General features: G+C 46.4%; 1 protein-coding gene across 4 annotated transcripts in view; it reads left to right on the forward strand.

Annotated features, from left to right (window-relative positions):
* TMEM132D (transmembrane protein 132D) overlaps nt 1-22175 on the forward strand; it is a 199281-nt gene that overhangs the window by 62483 nt on the left and 114623 nt on the right. For all 4 annotated transcript variants that reach the window (XM_040080591.2, XM_040080594.2, XM_040080593.2 and 1 more), the window contains exon 3: nt 15182-15328. In XM_040080591.2, coding sequence (XP_039936525.1) covers nt 15182-15328 — 147 coding nt within the window. The remainder of the gene's footprint in view (nt 1-15181; nt 15329-22175) is intronic.

The raw sequence follows: 22175 nt of genomic DNA on the forward strand, positions 1-22175 counted from the left end.
TGCCAGGACAAGAGACCTGCGGGCAGCTGACTGTTTGTGTGCGTGGCCTCACCCAGACCTTCGGGCACTGCCCTTGCAGGAGGGTACAGATCATTTATTCTTCCTGTAAATATTTCTTTTCAAGAAGCAGCACAGCAGTGTCCTTTTCCTCAGAGCCTTGCTGGCACCCTGTTTCCATCCCTGTCCCTTGCTTGGCACGGGACACGGCACAGCAATCCCAGTGCCTCTTTCTCTCCCGACAGTGAGCGATGGTGTTGTTACAGAACGGGGCATTTGGAGCATAGCAGAGCTCATTTTCTCTGCTCCTCCTGTTCCAGCTGAGGAGAAATTCTCTGCTATGATGCCATCAAAAAGATCAACAATGTCAGGAGAGCAGGGTGAGGGTTCCAGGGGCAGAGCCAGGGTGTGAGTGCAGGAATTCCAGCAGCTCTCAAATTCCCTCCCAGCTGATGAGTCCTCCCTGTCACTATTGGCTTGGTGAAGCCTCATCCGTGACCTTTGGAAGTCCAGGGTCCTGATCTTTGCTTTCAAAGTGGCTTTCACAGAACATGAAACTTGTAAGAAGAACATTTGAAGTATCTTCCTGGAATTAATTCTGAGCTGACTTACACCCAATTTCATTCAAATCAGACAGTGCAGATGAGAGCTGGCAATTTGCATAGACACAGTAATTTGGAGAGACTGTGCAGAAGAGCTTTTTAAAATCCACATGGAGTTCTTGTCCTCAGTCTCTGATCATGGGTAAAATCTAGGAAATTCTGAATTTTAAGTCTTCTTTTTTTTTTTCCCTCTGACTCTCTTGTTTGCTCAAGTCCAATTATTCAGAACCAAAATATCCTATTATATCACAGGCTAAGTAGGCACACTTTGCAGCTGTGTTGGGAAATGGATGAACAGTTGAAATTGTGACTCTCCCATATCTCTGTGTTATCATTAGTTTGAGTATGTGCTGCAAATAAGACCAGGTTTCCTTTTGACTTTGAAAGAGATGTATGAATTATTGAAATAATGAGCTACGGTCTTATTTTAAATTGCATTCTGTTTATTTAAGTGATGTTTTGCTATAAATTTCAGTTTTGTCTAATGCTACATTTAGCTATCTTTGGTTTCCAGCAGGTACTCATCTTTTCTTGCATCACCACTATCAGTAGCAGCTTCAGTTTTAATTAATTCCCTGTTCTGAGTGGAGCACATCTCAAGGCAGTGCCGTGGCACTGATCAGTCAGTGCATAACCAAACACGATAATGCCTCTGATAGGCAGAATCACACCCAGTGACCCACTTTCCAGATCTCAGTCAACTTTGCTTCAAGGACAAACTTAATGAACATTTGGCATCAGGTAGTTCATTCCAGGGCTGCTGATAGGATTCCCTAGGAGCTCTGCCTGCTGTTGGATTCTCCAGCGCTGCCCGTGGTCTCTTCCCTCTGAGTGGATTTCCCAGGCAGGTGGAAGGAAAGTTAACGAGTGCAGCCCTGTGCTGCTGCGGAACATGCACATGTACAGTGATGGCTCTGTCAGAAACTCAGCTTCCTGGAGGGAAGGGCTCCAAATTAGCCTTCAGGAGGGCCTGTCAGATTGATTTTTTCCTATTTTTCTTTTTCAGTGTGTACCATTTTAGTAAATCTCCTCTAGCAGTCACTCCCAGACTACCAGGCAGATATTTCTGGAAGAGGAAATATTTCTTTATTTAGCAGAAAACCTTGGGGCTGATTTATTGCCCTTTGTAGCTCCAGCCCTGCTGCTGTTGCAGATAATCCTGCTGTGGTTTTTTGGTGGCTGTGCCCCGTGCAGGGGATGGTGTGGTGGCATGGGTGTGTCTCAGGTGTGCCACTGTGCCTGTGACAGCCCCAACCTCTGCTCCCCACCCCAGAGCAGGGAGCTCCCAAAGCAGAGGATGAGGTGTCAGGAAAAGCCTCTCCAGAGGAAGCTGCTTCCACACTCCCCATCCCCATGGGCTGAACGTTGTAGGATGAGACTTCAGTGACTGCTGGGTTTAAGCTGGTTTTCCCCAAATTAGCCCTGTTAGGACAAGTAGCTCTCAAAGATGTTTCCAATATTAGCAAATAGGGATTCCTAAAACACGTTAGGAGGTTTTTGTCACTGAGCTAGGCTGAATTACAAGCTTTGCCATGGATTTTATACAATCCTAATGGACTGTAATCCTAGTAATACGACAGGTTTGTGACTGAGATTACTAAAATATTTATCCCTGGCATCTTTCCTTTTTAATCCATTTGTTTTCTCTCTCTTAAGTGAAAACAATACATTGACAGCAATCTAGAGGTATTTCATCAGTCTCTTATCAGCAGCCAGCACTAAAGCCAACGAGAAAGGCTGGGGCTTTTGAATAACATTTATTACACTGTGTTTTCTGTATTTCCTGACAAAGACACTCCCAAGAGAACCTTTATAGCCGCACAGAAGAGACTGACACTTGCTTTTTCCAATTTAGAATAGCCTGTGCTTTTAAAAATCTTTGTTCCCCCAGCCCCACGCTGACCTTCTGCAACTCTGCATTGTCACCCCGGGCTCCCCAGGCTCGGGGCTCTTTCTCCCCACCCCAGCACGCTGGTGAAGAACGGATTTAAACCCAGATTTAAGCACTGCAGTGAGTTGTCAGTGCCTCCCCCAGCCCCTTCCAGGGCTGGTTGTTTTTGTGCTGGTTTTGCCCTTTGCTGTGAGCTCGTGTCATGTTTGCTGGCACTGGGCTGTGCTGACAGGGGCTGTTGTTTAATTAGTGTCTCTCCAAAGTGCCTCGAGCTCAGAGCCACCTTTGGTGTGCTCTTGGATCGGGGCTTCAAAGGGTGGAAACAATCAGCGTGCAAAACACCCCAAAGTGCTGAATTCACTGGGAACTGTGGGCTCAATTCTTCATTGCCCTGTTTGTTGATTCATCCTCCACCCCTCTGCAATTTGGGAATAAAACAGTGATTTTCAGATAGCATCCTGTGCACGTTTTGTGCAGGAGAAATCCCAGCTACGGCTGGGAAAATGTTCTGTGAGGCTTTGTCTACCTTTCCCGTGTTTTAAACTCATTAAAAGCCCCACACCCACTCAAACAGTCCAACAGGTGAGAGTGCTGTTGGTAGCCACATCAGCGTGGTGTTAGCTTCTGTCTGTGGTATTGGAAAGCTCAGCTCGGTCTTGTAGGTTTTTCAGTATTGTGAGTTCCAGCCCAGTTATCAAAACACCGCCAGGTTTGTGTTGTGCCAGCCTGAAGAGGCTGTGGTGGGTCCCAGAGGTGGGGAAAGCGAGGCTGTAATGGGGGACACTCGGTCACATCCCAGGTTTGCAGGGGATTTTCCCTCTGCAGTCACAGTTTCACTGGCAGGCAAGCATTGGTGCTCAGCACAGCTCCAGGGGAGGCTCTCGTTTGCTCTGCTGTGCTTCAGTTTGTGGTTCAGAGCACTTGGGAAGTGCAGGAGTGGGATTCCTTCCCAGTTAAGCTCAGCCAGAAGCTGTGGCCCCCAAATGCCCTCCAGCAGCTAGAAGAGCAGAGCCAGGAGCAGTGCTCAGCCAGGGGGGCACTGCTGAAATGCAGGATCTCCTCTGAGCACACATCTTGGTCTGGCAAACCCCCATGAACAGGCTGGGGTTTGTGAGCACACATCCCCTTGGCAGGAGCACAGGAATTAATTAATCAGGTGCTGGGATTTTGCTGGGTCTGAGTGATGCCTTAATCCCTGGGCAGACTTCAGTTCCTCCTTCCCATCCCCAGACAGATCTCCCAAGCTGGATGTGTCATGCTGAGCTGTAAAATCCTGGCTAACAGGAGCATGGGAATTCCTGAAACCTGGCTCTCATTTCTTGGAGTTCAAAGAACGAGGGGAGAGTCAGTGTTTGATAAACTTAAATCATAAGTTATTTTCCTGGGCTCCTTTTCTTCAGTTTTGCTCTCCCCGTTGTGGTTTCCTCAGCCTTGTGTTTGATCACTCATCACTCCATCATCCAGCCATTGTGGGCATGTTTCAGTCGCCTGCTAACACAGCTTTTATTCTCTACTGGATTTTGTTTTACCAGCTGGCAGACAGGGATGCAAACTTCTTCCTTTCATAAGCAGCTGTCTGGTGGTCGCTTCTTCCTAGAGAACTTTAAAAAGTAGCAGATGATTTAGAGTGTTAATGATTGTGGCTGATTGCTGCTGGGCTTTTGCTGCAGAGGTAAAAAATGTCAGTCCTTGCCACCAGTAACGTTCCTGCATGTCTGCTCATTAAAACTTTTAAAACCTTCTCTTTTCAATAGAGCAAATTGGTGCCTAAGATTTTGATGCATTAAACCTGGTGTCTAAGGCTACAAGGTTTTAATGCAAAAGAGCAGAAAAATTCACATGCACTTGAATTTCTGCTCAGTCCATGTTTTAAGTTCCCATATTCTGTTTCATGGTGTTTAACTCTGAGCACTGGTGAAGGATGGTGAGGATTCTCACCCACTGGAATCCTCAGAACAGCTGTGTGCTGGGACAAGAAGCCTCTCACTCCTTCTCATCTTCCTTACATTGCAATGCACAAATAGAATAAAGCAGTCCAAGGATATGCATGATGTTTGAGGCTGAGAGGAGCTGTAGTTCCTATTTTTTCAGGATTTTTCTGTGGAGAGGATTACCAGCTGCCTTTGTGTTCCTGCACAGTGGCTCTGTCTTGGAGAGCAATCAGCAGGGAGGTTTTTGTGTTACTCCAAGTGATCTCTTCTGCTTGTTTGGATCAGCCAAGCCTTCTCCTATGGCTCCTGAGGATTAAAACCATAACCATAGCTGTGCTCTGACATGCACTGGAGTTAACAGCTGCAGCTGGATGCTGACAACACTGCGTGTGCCCTACGTTCAGGGCACAGGATAATTCTGAGCAGTGTCATTTTTGTATTAATTGAACTCCCTTCTGCATCAGTGGCTTTGTTGAGCTGTCAGGCTTTGCCTGCAGCAGAACTCCTTGCTGCTATTTAGCAAATGTTGCTTTGGTGGCCACTCGTGCAGATGACAGAAAGGTGGTTAAATGTGGCACTGTAGAGCTACAGTGCTCAGCCTGGATTTTATGTCTATAACAAAAATTCCCATTTGAATTGCTCAGTGAATATCTATTTTGTGCCAACAGCAACTCTTTGGAGCAGTGCAGGCTTTTGTCTCCATTGAAGAATCTGCACCCTCCATTTGTGCACTTCCTTTCCATTCTCTGTGCCGTGGCCCTGATGCTGTAAACCTTGAGTAATGTCACGAGGAATCCGCGGAGCTGCTCCCAGAGGGAGGAGCGCCTTTGCAGAAAAGGCTGTGCGGGCTCAGGATTTTCGCAGCAAAGGCTGTTCCGTGGATTTCTGTCTCTCAGCTGCTGCTGTTTGAACATCTGACACACGTCATTGAGTGAAGGACAGGCCCAGCACGGGATCCATGGGTTTGTACAGGTGCGGCCAAGACAATGTAACAGAGAAGCTGCTGTCAGGGGCTCCGGTGTCACCTCCTGGAGGGAGCTGCCCACAGCAATGGATGAGAGGATTCCTGCCAAAGAGAACTGAGTATTCACAATTCCTGCGATGTCCAGAAGATGATTTTATCTGCAGCTGTGAGAAGTTGCTAGGGAACAGAGCTAACTGGTTTTTGCTGATGGCTCTTGGTTAGTGCCGTGGAGCAATGTTCCTTCCGCTCTCAGCGGCGCTGCTGCCTCGCTCTGCATTAGGATGTGACTTGGAAATGCCTCAGAACTGCCCTGCTGCTGGAGTTTGAAATGAACTCTTTAGCAGAGAGCATTTTTCAGCTCACCTCCAGCAGCAGCCCATTCATCAGGAGTGCTGGGAGCTCCAGGTGCCCCGTGAGGGTCTGGAAGGGCAGGTTCAGTGTGGGGCCCTGGGAGGAGCCGTGGGCTCACACAGCATTTGGTGCGTTCAGTCCCTCCAGTGCAGGACAGGAACTTTTTTGGGGCTCTCGATGCTATCTGTGGTTGCTGATACATTTTAGGCTGAGCTAGAAGTGCTTGCATTGGGCAGCTGGGGTGCTGGCTGCCCGAGGGGTCAAAATTCCTGTAGTTTGGTTGCCAGCAACATCCTCCATTCAATTCTTGTGAAAAGGTCATTGGCCAGGTGATGGCTCTGAAGGAGTATCTGCATCCCTCAGAAAATTGCCTTATTGTGCGACCTCAAAACGAGAGGCCCTGTACCAGGCGCTGTTTCCAGATGAAACCAAAGAATTGGTTTGACCAAGCCCACTGCTTCTTGGTCTAGATAGAGGATATAAAGGTTTAGTCCTACTTCTGCAACTTTTTGGAAGACTGGTGGTGCACAATTCACCAGGTTTTTTTCTTCTTTTTTCTGTGCTTGATATTCTCAGCCAGTTGAAGTGAATCACAAGAATTCCCCCACTTGCTGCTTCCCCACTCAGCACAAATGTATATGTGTACACATAAACACAGAGAGGAGTGTCCTAGAGCTCTTTGGAAATGTTCTGTTCTCTTTGCTGCTCCATCTGCAGTGAGGGCTGGGTGATCCATGCTCTCTGGGGCTGTCCAGCACCAGCTTCACTGCCGTGCTGCTTGTGCTCTGCTGGCTGCTTCAGAGCGTTTTCCACCTGTGAAACGGGGCAGATGGCACTTTGTTTTCACTGCACAGAGTGCCCAGTACTCTGCTTTGTTTTTCCTGTCTTTTCTTAAATCTAAGTCTAATTTTAAAAAATTGCTGGTTGCACAAGCTGTGCTGTTAGCAGCTTTGCTGCTGTTTGGCCAGGAATAAAAGGGATGTGCTGCATTGTTTGCCTTCTTACAAGCAATTTAGAAAGATTTCAGACCCTACATAATATTTTTTGCATTTATTTTGGAAGCAGTACTTTGAAGCAGTCCACGGGCTCCCAACCACTTTAAATCAGCAGGCAGCACTATTTATCTTTGCCTTTCATTTTTGTAAGCAAACACCTTCCTGCACAGCCTTGAATGCAGAAATGATTTGCTCTGCTCTGGTTGCTGGTGGTGCTGGGAGCTGTGTCCTGCAGGGGAGGGTGCTGGGGAGGGCATCTCCCTCCTCCTCCTGCCTCCAGCATCCCAAGCAGCCCAGAGGTGCAGGGAGCAGGCTGCAGGCATGGGGCCGCCAGGAGGTTTGTGAACAAACCTGTCCCTGACCTTTCTGTCACGTTGGGAATCCCAGGATGAGTCCTGCTTGGGTCCCTGGGGGCACAGGCTGCTATTCTTAGCCTGAATATCTCTGGAGCTCTGCTTCCTGAGCTTCATCTAGTTCAGGGTCTTTCTGAGAAAAGATCTAATTCTGCTTCCCACGGAGGATGTGAGGCCCTCCGATGCCTCGTTTGGTGAGCAAATAGAGGTCAGAGCTGCAGACTCTGTATTTGTTTCTGCTTTAAAACGGTTTGTATGCATCCTTTCCTTTTGGCTCTCCAGAGACTTGTGTGTTTTACATCTTGCAAAGCATGTTTTTAACAAGGACTTTGTTTGACAGGTGCAGGAATAAAATCAGAATGTGTGTCGTGTGCATGTATGCAGATATCTGCACCCGTGTGCATGCACACAAACTCCAACCACAACAGGCACTTTTTGGCAGCCCATGAGATACACATTACAGACAAATCTGTTAGATTTAACTCCTGGTATGCACAATTCAGCTTCTGAAGCCTAAATAGGTCTTGTGCCCTTTCACTAATTAAATTTCATTATAAATCCACCTGGGCTATGTTTTTGTAATATCTCCGTTTGAATGACGGTGGCTCGGTGTCTGTGTGGAATGGGTTTTCCTCCTGAAATGTTAATTAGGTGGAGAATATGTTATGCTTTGGAAAAGCTGCATTGCAAGCCCATAGATAAACAGATTGATTTAATTTTAATCTGCTTTCATGGCGATGCATAATGATAACGGGTTTCTGTCTCACAGGGCTGAAAACCACAGACCTTAATAAGAGTTTGTGGGTATATCATACAGCTTTAAATAGCTTCTGTTGTGCTAGACCGCTCTCCATAAATTATTCTAACTCCATCAGCATCTCAGGGACTCCCCATTCCCTTCTGCTGTGGATTTTCAATCAGTGGAACTATTACTGTAATCTGGAGAAACTTGGAGGTATCTTCTCTGAAAACAACTGACAACACTGGTTTGTACATCGAGTATTCAATGGGGAGAGCAGAACCAAAAAAGACCTTGCAGAAGCCAGCTCTGCAGATTAAATCACAGCATCCAAATCCTACCTTTTATGAGCCATGCCAAAATTAGTTACGGAATTAAAGCCAGACATTCAGATGGTTGCTATGAAGTGTTTTACTTCATGACCTGTTTTTTGTGCTCTGCCTTTCCTGCTGAGCTGAGAAAGGTGAAATTCACTTCAGTTCTAGAACAGCTGGTTTGAACAGGCCCTTCTCAAATACAGCTTCTTCCATTGAAAGAATTTCAACTTTAAAGGTTCCTGATATTCCTGATGGGGAAATAATTTTTGGGTTTAATGGTCTAAGTTTCTTCAGGGGGTTCCTGGTAGATACTGGAGGCTTGGTTTTCATGTGCTCACAGCAAACATGCCTTAAGTCTGACAAAAATGGGCTGAGTTGTGCCTGTTTTCTCCATGACAGACATGTTTTATTTTTGACTGATGATCAGAGAGCCTTTTTCAGGCTCAAATTCTGTCCTATATTAGCTACAGCCATAAAAAGCAATGAAACTGCAGAGGGAGGCAAAAGAAGAGTGTGACCTTAAAGTGCATAAATTTAGCATCACCCTAATGCTGTACATAAAATTGGAAATGGAAATGCTGGGAACACAAATTCCAGCCAGCCCTCCTTGTGCTGTGGAATGGTTAATTTGGTCTGACCTACTGAGGGCGTCTCGAACGGGAACAGATTTTGGCCCAGGGATGGTTTTTCAGGGAGACTGGAAAGACAAAGGGCTCGCTGTGCACTGGATTACCTCTGGGTTTTGTTTTCCCTGTGAATCTTGGCTTCATGCTTCACCCTCTCCCTGTTGTGAACATTCCTGATGCCCATTCCAGGGCTGTTCCTGAGCTTCTCTGGCATTCCCAGACCTGGCTATCCCATATCACCTTGAATTCTGGTACTCCAGAATTTAAAAGAAATTGTCCTGAAGTAAAGCCAGAGCATTTATTGCTGTTTCCCATTGTTTGGTGATATTTTCATGCATTTGAACATGATTCCTTGAGCACAGAGGCCTCGGGGAGGGGAGGAGGTTGTGTGCAGGCAGTGAAACATCAGGATGTAAATGTCAGACCGAAGTGTTCTGGTATCAAAACTCATTTAAGCAGCACACGGCTCCAGAATGACCCGAGGCCCTGCAGAGATGTCTGCGTTTAATGTACTCGCAGCGTTAACAGGGATCATTCTGCACTCACTTGCCAGGAGAGACAGCTCCCAGGGCGTTCTGTGCCTGCATCTACAGCGCAGTCATGCCACGACTGCTGTCTGGATTGCAGAGCCCGTGCTAGCATCTCGCCTCCCACTACCTGATTTTCAAGCATGACATTTCGTTCTGGCCTTCAGGAAGACCCTGAGGAGGTCTGGCAGCTCCTGCTTGGTGTCTGGAGGTGGCTGGGTTTGCCCCCAGCCCCTTCCAGGCTCGGCGAGTACAGACAGGATGTTTCCAGCAGTAATCTGCTCTTGGATCAGGAGGGGCTGTCACTGGAAGGAGCCAGAGTGAGGAGCAGCCCCTGGCCTTGTCCTCAGCAGAAATGGGCTCTGGGCAGTGAGAGGTGCTGGCCATTTTCAGGGTAGGGCTAGGAGCAGCTGCAGCCTTTGTGCTGGGGTTTTCTGCTGCTCACCTCTATCGGTGCATTTGACTTTCCAGTGAGTAAAACTTCACCCGATCTCTCGGTTTTAAGCTCAGGTCCATTTCTGCTGACATTTTGCTTGTGTTTGGTTTGAAATGGGGTGGTGGGAGGAAAGCCTCTCCCCACCTCTCGTGCTCCCACCCCTGCTGCCTGGAGGTGGATATTGGCAGAGGGAACGCTGCCAGCCTGCACTGCTCTGCTCTCTCCCCAGTGCTGGGTTAAGGTCAGGCTCTGGGCAGCAAGAACACGGAAGATAAACAGAAATTGAAGCCCCTTCTAGTTATTTGTGAAATGCTCTGGGGAGATGCAGTGACAAGGCAAACTCAGAGGCCACTGTGGTGTCTGGTGGGTGCCTAGGAGCTCTCAAAAATGCCCCCTCTGTACACAATTTATCTGCCACCTTCTGTCGCCACTGGTGACAAGATGACAACCAGCGGTAGCAGGGTGTTAACAGCCTCTCTTTTCTTTTTCTCCTTTGATGTTGAAAGTAGCCCTCTTTCTCAGAAGGACCATGAAAGGTTCCCACAGATCTTTGCCCGGAGCACTTACAGTAATGAAAAACTAACTTCAGTGTCACGGGTCTGAAGCATCTTTATTTAGAGCTGTTTAGGGCTCGGATTGCCTGTTTATTTTGCACTCTGCCTAGGAGAGGGGGTGTGATACTGGTGTGCTGCATGCAGGGCACCGGCAGAGTGGGATGGGAGGGGAGTGTGAGCCCTGCACACCCTTCATCACCCCGGGCAGGGAGTGTGAGCCCTGCACACCCTTCATCACCCCGGGCAGGGAGTGTGAGCCCTGCACACCCTTCATCACCCCGGGCAGGGAGTGTGAGCCCTGCACACCCTTCATCACCCTGGGCAGGGAGTGTGAGCCCTGCACACCCTTCATCACCCTGATCCAGGGAGTGTGAGCCCTGCACACCCTTCATCACCCCGGGCAGGGAGTGTGAGCCCTGCACACCCTTCATCACCCCGGGCAGGGAGTGCGAGCCCTGCACATCCCTGGCTCTGATGTCCTGCCTGTCCCAGGACTGTGTGTGTGTGATCTGTGCCTGTCCCAGGGCTCTGTGTGTGTGTGTGATCTGTGCCTGTCCCAGGGCTCTGTGTGTGTGTGTGTGATCTGTGCCTGTCCCAGGGCTCTGTGTGTGTGTGTGTGATCTGTGCCTGTCCCAGGGCTCTGTGTGTGTGTGTGATCTGTGCCTGTCCCAGGGCTCTGTGTGTGTGTGTGTGTGATCTGTGCCTGTCCCAGGGCTCTGTGTGTGTGTGTGTGTGATCTGTGCCTGTCCCAGGGCTCTGTGTGTGTGCGTGTGATCTGTGCCTGTCCCGGGGCTGTGTGTGTGTGTGTGTGTGATCTGTGCCTGTCCCAGGGCTCTGTGTGTGTGCGTGTGATCTGTGCCTGTCCCGGGGCTGTGTGTGTGTCTCTGTGTGTGTGTGTGATCTGTGCCTGTCCCAGGGCTCTGTGTGTGTGCGTGTGATCTGTGCCTGTCCCGGGGCTGTGTGTGTGTCTCTGTGTGTGTGTGTGATCTGTGCCTGTCCCAGGGCTCTGTGTGTGTGTGTGATCTGTGCCTGTCCCAGGGCTCTGTGTGTGTGTGTGTGTGATCTGTGCCTGTCCCAGGGCTCTGTGTGTGTGTGTGTGTGATCTGTGCCTGTCCCAGGGCTCTGTGTGTGTGTGTGTGTGATCTGTGCCTGTCCCAGGGCTCTGTGTGTGTGTGTGATCTGTGCCTGTCCCAGGGCTCTGTGTGTGTGTGTGTGTGATCTGTGCCTGTCCCAGGGCTCTGTGTGTGTGTGTGATCTGTGCCTGTCCCGGGGCTCTATGTGATCTGTGCCTGTCCCGGGGCTGTGTGTATGTCTGTGTGTGTGTGTGTGATCTGTGCCTGTCCCGGGGCACACCCCCGGTGACACTGTGGCACTCAGCAGCACTCTGTGGGGTTTTTCAGCCGTTCCCCTTTACCCCACTCCTAAGTTAGGATTCCCGAGCCATTAGCAGCCCGCAGTAATGACACGGGCTGAAAGCTGAGCGCTAAGTGCTTGTAAACTGCAGACGCTGGAGATGCTGAACCAGACACCTTGATAAATGAGGGAGGACAGTGCCTGCATTTTAATTGGAGTCGCAGCCCGTTCCATCACTAGAGTAAACACAGTGTTTAGTGGGTCGTGGGATGGAATTGGGAATCGCTACCTTTATGCACTTAGGCGATGCATTTCCTTGATTTCAGTTGTGATATATTGATTCTGAGAGTTCCTTCTGTGGTTTATTTTTGCTTCTCCCTTCTCCTGATTTGTACCCTGTCAGCACTGACGAGTTTTCAGGGATTGTGGACTCCCAAGGGCTTTGTTTGCTGTGACTGATTTGGGGCGAGCTGCTCAGGTAAGTGATGTGTGAGCAGTGATCACTCCAGAGCAGCCAGGAAGGTGTTTAGTCGGATGGGCTCCTTGTTTGAAAAGAAACAACCCCAAACCAGCCACGATCCAAAGGTTTATGGCCTTTCTTTCCTCCTCTCCACAGCCACACTGCCCAAAGTGAAGTGATGGGCACAAAACACTCCAAGGACTGCTGGGTGTCTGAGCAAACCTACACCATGTTGTACTCGGGCTGTTAACTGGGGGCAAACAGTGGAAGAGCTTTGCCAGGCAGGTTTTTGGGGAATTGCAGCTGAAGGTCAGACCCTGGGGTGCCCTGGGACACGATAAAGTCACCGTGCTCTCACCTGGGGTGTCTCCAGTTTTACCTGCTGACAGAAAACACATCTTCAGTTCTTATTAACCCTGCTTCACCCAGGCTGTTCCTGGAGAATTGCAAAGTGCTGCTGCCACTGTAAATGGAGTGAGTAAAATTGCCCAGCAGTGGAAAGCACAGCTCTGAGACATGCTGGAGGAAAAAAAACATTTCCTGGGCTCGAGGAATTGAAGTTTCTCTGCTAATTATTAGAAGTATGTTAATCTGATTCCTACAAATGAGTTCCTAACCTCTAATTCTGGAGAAAACAGCAAACTTGTGTTAGTGTTTTCAGTAAAATCAGGGGATTGGAGCTTTTCACAGATGATGAAATGAGACCTTACATCTTCTGAGAAGTCCTGATCCATAGACTGCATTTACCCCAAGGATCTGCATTGTTTTGAAGCATTAGAAACCAGTACGGGAAGGCAGCTTGTTGTTGGATAAAGTGAATGTCAAGGATAAGCAAACTCAGCTTGTCCTCCTGGTGTTGTGTCCATTTTTCTGGCTTACCTCCTCACCCTGGCATTTAAAGGAATCCAGAGAGAAAAGGGGAGGGTGGCATCAGCTGTGTGTCTGTGCTTGTACACTTATTTTACTGTAGTTTTTAAAGCTTTTTACAATACAAGGGAGAATTTTGTTCAGTTTTCAGTGTGTATCTGTTTGCTGAGCAGCCCTGAGACCCTGCACAACTTTTCAGCTGCAGTAAAGCTACTGCAGGCGTGCCAGTCCAGCGAGGCAGACCCTGCTCAGGTCTAAGGCTGGTTTTGTTTGATTCCATGCCAGTTTTGTTAATAAAACGTGTAAAAGCTTAGCTGCTGTGTACGACACGATCCCTGGTACCCAGCTGAGGGGCCGGGCTGGCAGCAGGAGCTGCAGGCTGTGGGAAATGGGGCTGGCAGGGAGCACTGGACATCAGCTCAGGCACCAAATCCGCAGCGACACGCAGCTCCAGCAGCTGTGTCTGCAGGGTGGGGGTGGTTCCTTGAGCACAGCCAGGTGAACTGCACAGCACCCGAGCCCCCCCAAACTCCCTGCAGAGCTGGGGTGATTCTTCTGTCACTGCTCTGAGCTGCTTTCCTTCCTGGAGGTGGAGCAGGAGGGCAGGAGCAGGTTCCAGTCCCTCGGAATGGCTGAAGGCTCGTGCTGGGAAATGTTTCACCCAATTGTGTGTGGTCTTGTACCTCCCTCTCCGAGACATCGGGAATGGAGTTTCATTTCCACTCTCCTCTGAGCCCTGAGCTCTTGTCCTGAGGGATGCCTGCTCTAGCAGCACTGACTGCACCTGCTTAAAATTCATTTTGTGAAATTAGCGTAGGAGAACTTGCAGAAGAACTGGCAGCCTCGCTGTGTTTATTCTTCCAGGTGTGCTAAGGAAACTGCAGCCACTGCTGTTGAGTTAGTGCTGGAAGAAAGGAGATAGCATCCTTTTTGTTCAAGACAGTTGAAGGAATCCTTTGGCTTTTTATTCTGCAAACATCTGTGTGGATCTAGTCCTTCAAAGATTTCCTGAGCAATTTGATGCGGGGGCAGAGCTGACAGGGCTGTTTTACTGCTGTTTGCTTCTCTGCGTGGCAGCAGCTGTTCAGACAAAAAACTCACGTACCTTTTTGGGGTTTCTGCCCAGAACTGAGCACTTGCCATGCACTCAATGGATTTTGTGTACAAGATTTTAAGCAAATATAATTAAACTGTCATTTCCTGGTACTTCACAGATGAGGCTTGACCACAGTGGACTTGTTGTGAACACATTCAGGAACCAAAAGTTGATACCACCAGGAACTCCTAATTCAGTAATTTGGCCATCGTTATGTTTATACCTATGGGGTAATTCAGTAGTGCCCTGAGGTACAAATTTTGGAAAAGAGAGAGAGGGAGAATTAAAGAATTCCACACCTTATAAGAGGAATTGAAACATTGAAATATTTGAAAGTGCATCTCTCTCCATATAAAGTCCCTTTTCTCCGCTTGGGGTAAATAAATTCTAGTTTTTATTCTGGTTATTCTTTTAACACGTAACTCCAGAAGTGTTGTGCTAGCACGTGAGAATTAGAAGGTGCCTCCCAACAGGTGCCAGTCCAGTTTGCCATATGGCTTTTCCTGTTGTTTAACCTCTCATACAGAGCTCCAGAGAAATCAGTTGCTTCAGGAAAAATAAGAAATTTTTAAAATAACTATTTTTAAGTTCAGAGCTGAGAGGACAATTAAACCCAACAGTATTAAAAGGAAATGTTGTGGACTCAAAGTAAGAGCAAAGATAACGATTGTCATCTTTGAGTAATCCAGAGAGGGAGGAGAGAAAGGAGAGATTTTGATTGTAATGAGGTCTAGCAATGGCTCTTCAGTCCAGCACCCAATTCCCTTCTTTTTACACCGAAATTGGTATTTCTGCTCCAGTACAGGGACTCGGAGCCAGAGCCTCAACGTGCCCAGTGGTGCCCACAGTGTGGGTAAGGGAGGAGCCTGCTCCAGAGCACACTGACCCTTCAATCAAAGCTGTAATTACCATGGGCTCAGTCAGATTTCTGTCCTGATAGAATTTCTTCAAAATATGAAAGTCTTAATTACTTCTCTCATCTCCTTTCCTTGCCCTGCTGTTGAGCTCTGAATGAGTGGTGGCGCTTTCTGTGGGGCAGGAGGAAGGACACGATGAAGAAATCAGGGACAGATGGAGCTGACATTTCTCTCTCATTGCTGAAACATCTTCTTGCTTCCCCAGGGCGAAGGTGAAGAAAGGTGTGAACGTTTTCAGCGTGAGGGCCAGCAGCCCCTACCTGTGGGACATCAGGGAGAGCGTGGACTATGCTGGGAAATCCGCTCCCGCTGTCGTGGTTTGCCAGAGGAAATCTGCTGCCTCTGACAACAGGTAGGTCACGTCCAGCTCTTCATAACGGATGGCTGTTTGTCCTTTTCTGGACTCTCAGTGGTTTTAGTGCATTTTCCTGCAGTGCTTGAGGAAATGCCTGTGGAAGAGCTGTGGATCTGTCTGTACTGCATTGCTCAATCCACCTCGCAAATGCTACTCAGTCCTAGTGCTCAAGGGAAGTAAAAACCAACAGGAAATACTGTTGGCATGAATTATTTAGAAGAACTTGTTTCCTGTCTTTGAATTTGATTGTGGCTGGTTTCATTTTTTTTCAAATTATTTGATGCCAAACATTATAGTAGGGCAGTCTTTATATGGCTGTTTGTGGTGGATTTTTTTGGTTTATTAATTTTACTTGGGGTTTTCTTCATAGGTTGGGTCCTTTTCCTTTGTTTGTTGGGTTTTTTTCCTTGTTTTTGTTTTGGTCATTTGTGACTGGATGATGCTGATGTTGAGGGTGAGATTTATATGATTTTTTGATCTGCAGAAGGAAATAAATTTTCTGTTTTCCATTCCCATTCTGCAACATGGACCTGTCTCAAAATACCTCCATCTGACAGGTGGATGTTCCTTTTTTTATCACAACTCTTTGGTTTAATGAATGCATTTTTATATGATGTGCTGCTTCTTCATTGCTTCTGGAACTGCAAGTCAGGTGCACATTTATAAGGATCTGACTGCATTTGCTTTGTGGTTGGCATTGCTCTTAGAAAACTTCTATTTACGTGTGTGAGTCACGTGTGAAATTTTACAAAATCCAATAGGGTTTGGGGGATTTATTACATGGTTTATGATATTTAAGTAAACACCTTCTGAACCTAATAATTAAGAAGTTTCATCTCCTTGCAATCTGCATGCATGAAAAAAAAAAGAGGAAGGGAAGAATTTCACTTTGTAATCATGGCAGGAATCACTTTCTCCTTATAATAACTCAGGTTCTACACAATTCCTTGGCTATAATATGCTGAATTTTCCTCATCTAAAGCATATCTTGTCATATTTCTGACTGAATGTCAGTGGGCAAAGCAGAAATGTGCGTGCATGCCAAGGTGGAAGCCTCCTATGCTGAGCACACTCTGTCAAATTCCTTAAAATCCCCCCTCGAAGCCACTGGAAGAAAGTATGAATATTTTCATTGACTGAAAGGGGCATTGGATCAAAATCAGATTACTTCAGCGCTGCGTTTTCCATCACACTTCATCTTGTTGGGCCCACAGCGTGCATTTGCCTGATTTCTCTTCCTCAGCAGGAAAATATAAAGCAGCCTCATGGGGGAACTGAATCTTGGCAACTTAACTTCCCTTCACTATTCATCATCCAGTGGCAATCCTTTAAAATGACCCCTGGTACACAAAAAATAAATTATCATGTCATCTTTCACGCGGTGGTTGTGCTTTCTGTGTGCTTGCACATGCTGATTATAAACACTGCTGGATGCTTATTAAAAGAAATCTGAGCTCATACACAGGTTTTACTGGAAAGAAAATCCAGGGAGGACAAGGTGTGTGTGTACCTCTGCTACAACTCCTGCTTTGATTTGTTCCATCGAGTTCCCAGCTGAGATTTTCTGGTTTTCTCACTTCTGAGAACTTCTTCCTCCCTGTTCATAGACAAGTGCAAAGTCTTTGCAATGCATTACCCGGTGTATTGTTTTCCTCATTAAATTTACTTGGATCTGTGGAGCTGTGCATTTTTAGAAGATCAGGCATTATGTGGAGAAAGAGAGTGGAGTGTGCTCTACGGTTTTTGGGAAATAATTTTATCCTTATCTAGACATGTTTGATGTCACCAAATAGGCACAAGGGGTAACAGTTAAATATTGATGTCCCTCACCAGATTTTTTGCCTCCATAGTTCATTTTGAAATGACACAAACTCCGTTTGCATATTCTTTAATTTCTCCTAAAAAACAGAGGTCTGATCACAGGGATGCAAAGGTGGCAATGTTAATTAACTGCAGATTCAGTACCTTTGTGCTCCTGATAGTTTTACATGGATCAGAAAATAGTGTTAATAAAGCTAACTCAGTGTGACAAGTGTAATTTCACGGCTTAAGGAGGCACTTGTGCAAGTGACAAACGGGAGCAGTGTGCCAGAGTTTCCTTATCGGGGTTTGAAATGTATCCGTCATTTTGTGTGGAGAGGTTCTGGCAGCGGCAGCTTATCGTAACAGGATTAACATATAAATATTATCACAGCCAGCAGGGTGTTTTCAGATGAATATTAACAGCAAATATTATGATTCTGTCTGAGAATAACTAATTAAGCCCATCTGTCAAATATGATTTGAAGTTCTTGTGTCTTGCTTATTACGGGCTTGCGACAATGTTCCAGATTAATGGTGAGGCAATTAGAAAGTTCTCCCCAATTGTTGTGATTTCTTTCTCAGGCAGCAGTAGTTTTGTAACACTCTAAATCCTGACCCGGGAGATTATTGGATGGGTTTACTACATGTAGCATCTGTACAACACTGCTGCTCCTCCCCGTGAAGCATCGATCGTCCCCCACTCTGCTGTCGGGCAGGTGACCGAACAAGCAAAGAGCAAACGGTGTGGGAATTGAATAGTGACCAAAACGGGACTGGGGAAACCCTTCAAACACTGACTGAGCCAGGGAGATGTGTCCTAACCTGTGCCATCCTTCACTCCTGTCCTTGGGAAGTTAGCTGATTTTATTTTTGTCAATTCCTCGTGTAATGGACAGAACAGGAAGGGGAGATTGAGGACTCCTGCCTTTCCAGACTATGTTCTTGGGTTGGTGCTGTTTCTCGCTGTACCTGGAATGGGGCATCTGTGCTGTGCCAGTGCTGACTGAGAGCAGGAGCAGCCAGGAGTTGAAGATCTGCATTCCTGCCTGTGCCTCCCCTGTGATTGCTGTTGGACTGGCAGCGTGCCCCGTGGGCTGCGCCTGGAAAATCATTGGGGTGGCGGAAGATGGAGATTTATTGGGTTTTCCTCATCTGCAGAGCACGACTGACAGCACTTCCCTCTATCCACAGCTGCTGGGGAGGCATTAGGCAGGATGTTCTGATGTGATACTAATGGGTGTCATGATCCTCTGACGATATTCTAGTCGTGTTTTATATTTCGGGCACAAATTGTTTGTTATTCCCATTCCGTTACTGTTCTCTGTGCCTGTGGCAGGAATGAAGCCACTGATTCCACCAAATACAAAATAATTGTAGACAAATCTTGGCTATCTCTGAGTGGAACCTTAATGACCATTTCCTGCCTTAATGCCACAAGTGTTTCAATTATATAATGGATAAAGAGTGCTCAGCAGTCTCCTTTCCCTTTTTCTGGGAACGTAACAAGGACAGCATTTGTTTTGATACCTTTCCTCGTCAGTTCTGTAGCACTGAAGGAGCTGCTGGTTTGTGCTGCCTGAAACCAGATGCTGCTGTCAGAGAAACTGATTTTCAGTTTGAACTCCGAGTGACTAAATGAGTTTGTGACAACGTGGACACAGTGAGAGGCAGTAACAGGATTTTCTAGGCTATATCCCTCATTTATTACTGCGGCTCTCATTTGTTCATGGTACTGTATTTCAGCGCTTAATTTTCTTAACACTTCTATAACTGAAGAAATTAGCTTGATACTAAATAATAACAGGGGACAGGAAAACACATGGCAACATTGCCTTTGATTTTCCTACTCAGTATTTTCCTCCTATTGCCTTGATGCCGTTGCCCTTAGTGCCCCGTTTCTCTCATTTGCACGTGCAGTTATTAAACATTTTCTGGTGGTAAATGCAGTGAGCTGTTCCCTCACATGCCAGTACAGCTGATGGACTCCCAAGAGCGCTGTAGCCCTAAAACGCTTCTGAAGCCAGCAAGAGCAACAAATTTAACATAAATAACAGCCTAATGGCCACAATAATTACACTCTGTCTCTTGCTGGTGTTCATCAAAATGCTTCATAAAAGTAGTTTAATGTTTTAGATCACCATTAATTTTTTTTCCTTGCTCCCATGTGCTCACATGACTTTGTCACCTAGAAATGTATTATTGCTTGGAAAGAGACATTTCTACTCTGAAATGAGAGAAAAGAACGCATGATGTAGTAAAAAAAATCTCCTTGTACTTTGTCCTGTTGCATCCTGTGGGAATCGCATGAAGTTCGCTTTGTCACGACGAAATAAAAGCAAGAAAGAGATGGCAGAAATCAGACTTTGGGAATGGAATATACTCAGGAGTGGTGTTTTCAGGGCTGGACAGGCCCCGTGGGTGAAGGGCTGGGCCAGGCTGGATGTTTGGGGATTTTGGTGCCAACCTAATGCATTATTTGTTGATGTGAATTCTAAGCAAAAGAGATTTCTCTTATTCATTTTTTGAATCCTGGTTTTAGTATTGAGGGAAACAGGAGGGGAGGGAGAAAGGAGACAATTCTGTGTGGTTCCAAAATTGCTTTCTGAGAATAATTATTCAGCCCTAAAAAATTGTCTGTTCACTCAGCATTGTTGGTGCTGATGTAATTCATTAAGATATCTGTAGTTGGGCAGATAGAATATGTTCATTTAGTTCTGAAACAGCAGAGTTTAACTCCATTTCTACTTCTGAGACATGTGGGTGATGAACAGCTGTAAACATATTTACCCTGGGTTCTTTTAGAGTTTTGTGCTGTGTACACTTTGGGTTTTCTCTTTTCCTTCCTGTGTTATTAGAAACCTCCAGGCTTCCAGGAGTTTGTCTGTTGGGATAATGTGAAAGTGCTGAACGTCTCAGAAGTCATGTTTACATTCCTCTGTTTGAAGGCAATTAGTCACAAACCTCTATTTCTCATTTTAAAGCTTAAATGTGCCCTCAGAGAGAGAACCCCTTGAGATGTCGAGGCAAAATAAATTTGTCTGAACAAAGCCTCAGTGCATTATTATTTTACACACTGACCCACTTTTCCCATTTTTTTTTAAAAAAAGAGAACTATTTTATTTACCAAGAAAGGCAGAATCTTTCTTGAAATCATTCAACTCAGTGCTAATGCACTAGAAAAAAAATGTTTATGGTTATCATCTTGAATCAAATCAAAAGGAAAGAGATGAAATAATAACCAGTTGTTAGATAAAGGCATTAATAGCCAACTTTTTCACCTGTTGGCTTGAGACTCACTGATTTAAAAACAAAACTTGCAGAAAGCACTTCAAAGGCATGGGGATGGCTGTCGGCATCTTCAGGGGGGACTCCTGTCTCTGGCATTCACATGGAGCAGATAACAGGAAATTTCAGCTCAAAGGGCAAGGATGATTCCCTTTAATCTCTGAATCTGGGTTCTCCTCGGAGAGCAAAGGTTATTCCTGTTCCTTTACTTTGGAGCAAGATGCTGCTGGAAGTGGGAAAGGTGAGACTCAGCACAGTCTTTTGATGCTGTTAAAAAAATAAATTCTCTCATTCAGGGATTATCCTTTTGAAATAGTGACGTTCTCACTTCCATGGTGCCCCAAAGCCTGCAGCTTTCCTGGGGCTGGGTTCCTGGAGCAGAGCTGGGGTCGCTGTCAGAGCTGTGCTGGCTCACCACACAGCCAGGGAGCTCTCAGTGCGCATGTGGGAATAATGACACCACTCAGGAGTAAATATAGGGAAATGATGAAGATGTCATGTTCCTTTCAGAGGGGTTTCAGAGGTCTCATTTATCTTGGTCATTCTTATGTTTGGCTCTGCTTTTGTGACAGGTGGGAATTAGTCCAGGGAACAGTGACTGCAGGCTGGTGTCCTGTGGCAGCCGGCCACCACCTCCAGCACAGCTCTGGAGTTCTCCTCTGTCTATCCAGAAACCCTGGGAGGGAATTCTGTATTCTCTGCAGCATCACAGCTGAAGACAACCTGGAGAAGTGTTCCTTAATTTGAGTTGGAGCAGTTCCATGTTCCCGTATGGCAGCAGCAGGGTAACCCAGCCCAGCTCAGCCAGCTGTGGCCCTGGGGCACAGCTCTGAACAGAAGGAATTCTGTAAGGAGGATGGATTTCATCTCCTGCCCTAGTTCATCTCAAAGCATCCTCTCCCCTGTGTATTTTTGGATTAAATCTTACTGGGTTTTAGTTCACATATAAAAATAGTCGTGGAAAGCAGGGATCTGTAGTATTTCATGTATGGGGCTCCCAGATGATACAAAAACTGAACATAGAACAGTTGCTCAATGTTCCCTTGTTCATGAGCTCAGCTAGGAGCACGAGAAGAGGTGTGATGGCTCAGAGGTGGAGCTGTGGATGAACCTGAGAAGTCCTGGCAGGAATTCTGATGGTTCCTGTGCTTGCGTAACGAGGGACCATTTTCTAATGCTCAGTGGGAGTTTTTTTCTGTCACCTCCCTGGTAGAACAGAGACCTTTCTTCCTGTCTGGTGTTGACGTAGCTAAAGGATATTTCCAACACTCTGGATAACCTCATTTGTATTTAGTGTCTGCATTTTTACCCTGGTGTTACCCAGTGTAATAAACACAATTTTAAACTTGAGAAAGAATTATTTCCCTTAAGAACCTTGAGGATGCATCATCGTTACGCTTGCTCTGTGTTTGTGGTACTTAGCACTGTAGTTCTTAAACCTTTAGTAGCCCAGAGGCTCAAAATAACAATTCCAGTGGGACGAGACCAGTTTGCTTTCTATTACAAAAGAGACAGCAAGTGAGTAATCTCCTGTCTATTAAAAATCTAATATTAAATACAAAAGTATGTCTTGTGAAAATGTCTTTAATGGTGCTGTTGATTTTTTTTTCCCTTGGAGGAAATCTTGTAAGAAGTGATACTAATTGCTGTGAGAGTTGGAAAGTTGTGTGGATAACTTAAAATATGAGCTGAGGTTAAAATACGCCTGTTGCTCTTGAGACATGGGAATTCCCATGTTTTGGATGAAAAAATCAAT

Source organism: Hirundo rustica, chromosome 17, assembly GCF_015227805.2.
Source record: "Hirundo rustica isolate bHirRus1 chromosome 17, bHirRus1.pri.v3, whole genome shotgun sequence".
NCBI lineage: Eukaryota > Metazoa > Chordata > Aves > Passeriformes > Hirundinidae > Hirundo > Hirundo rustica.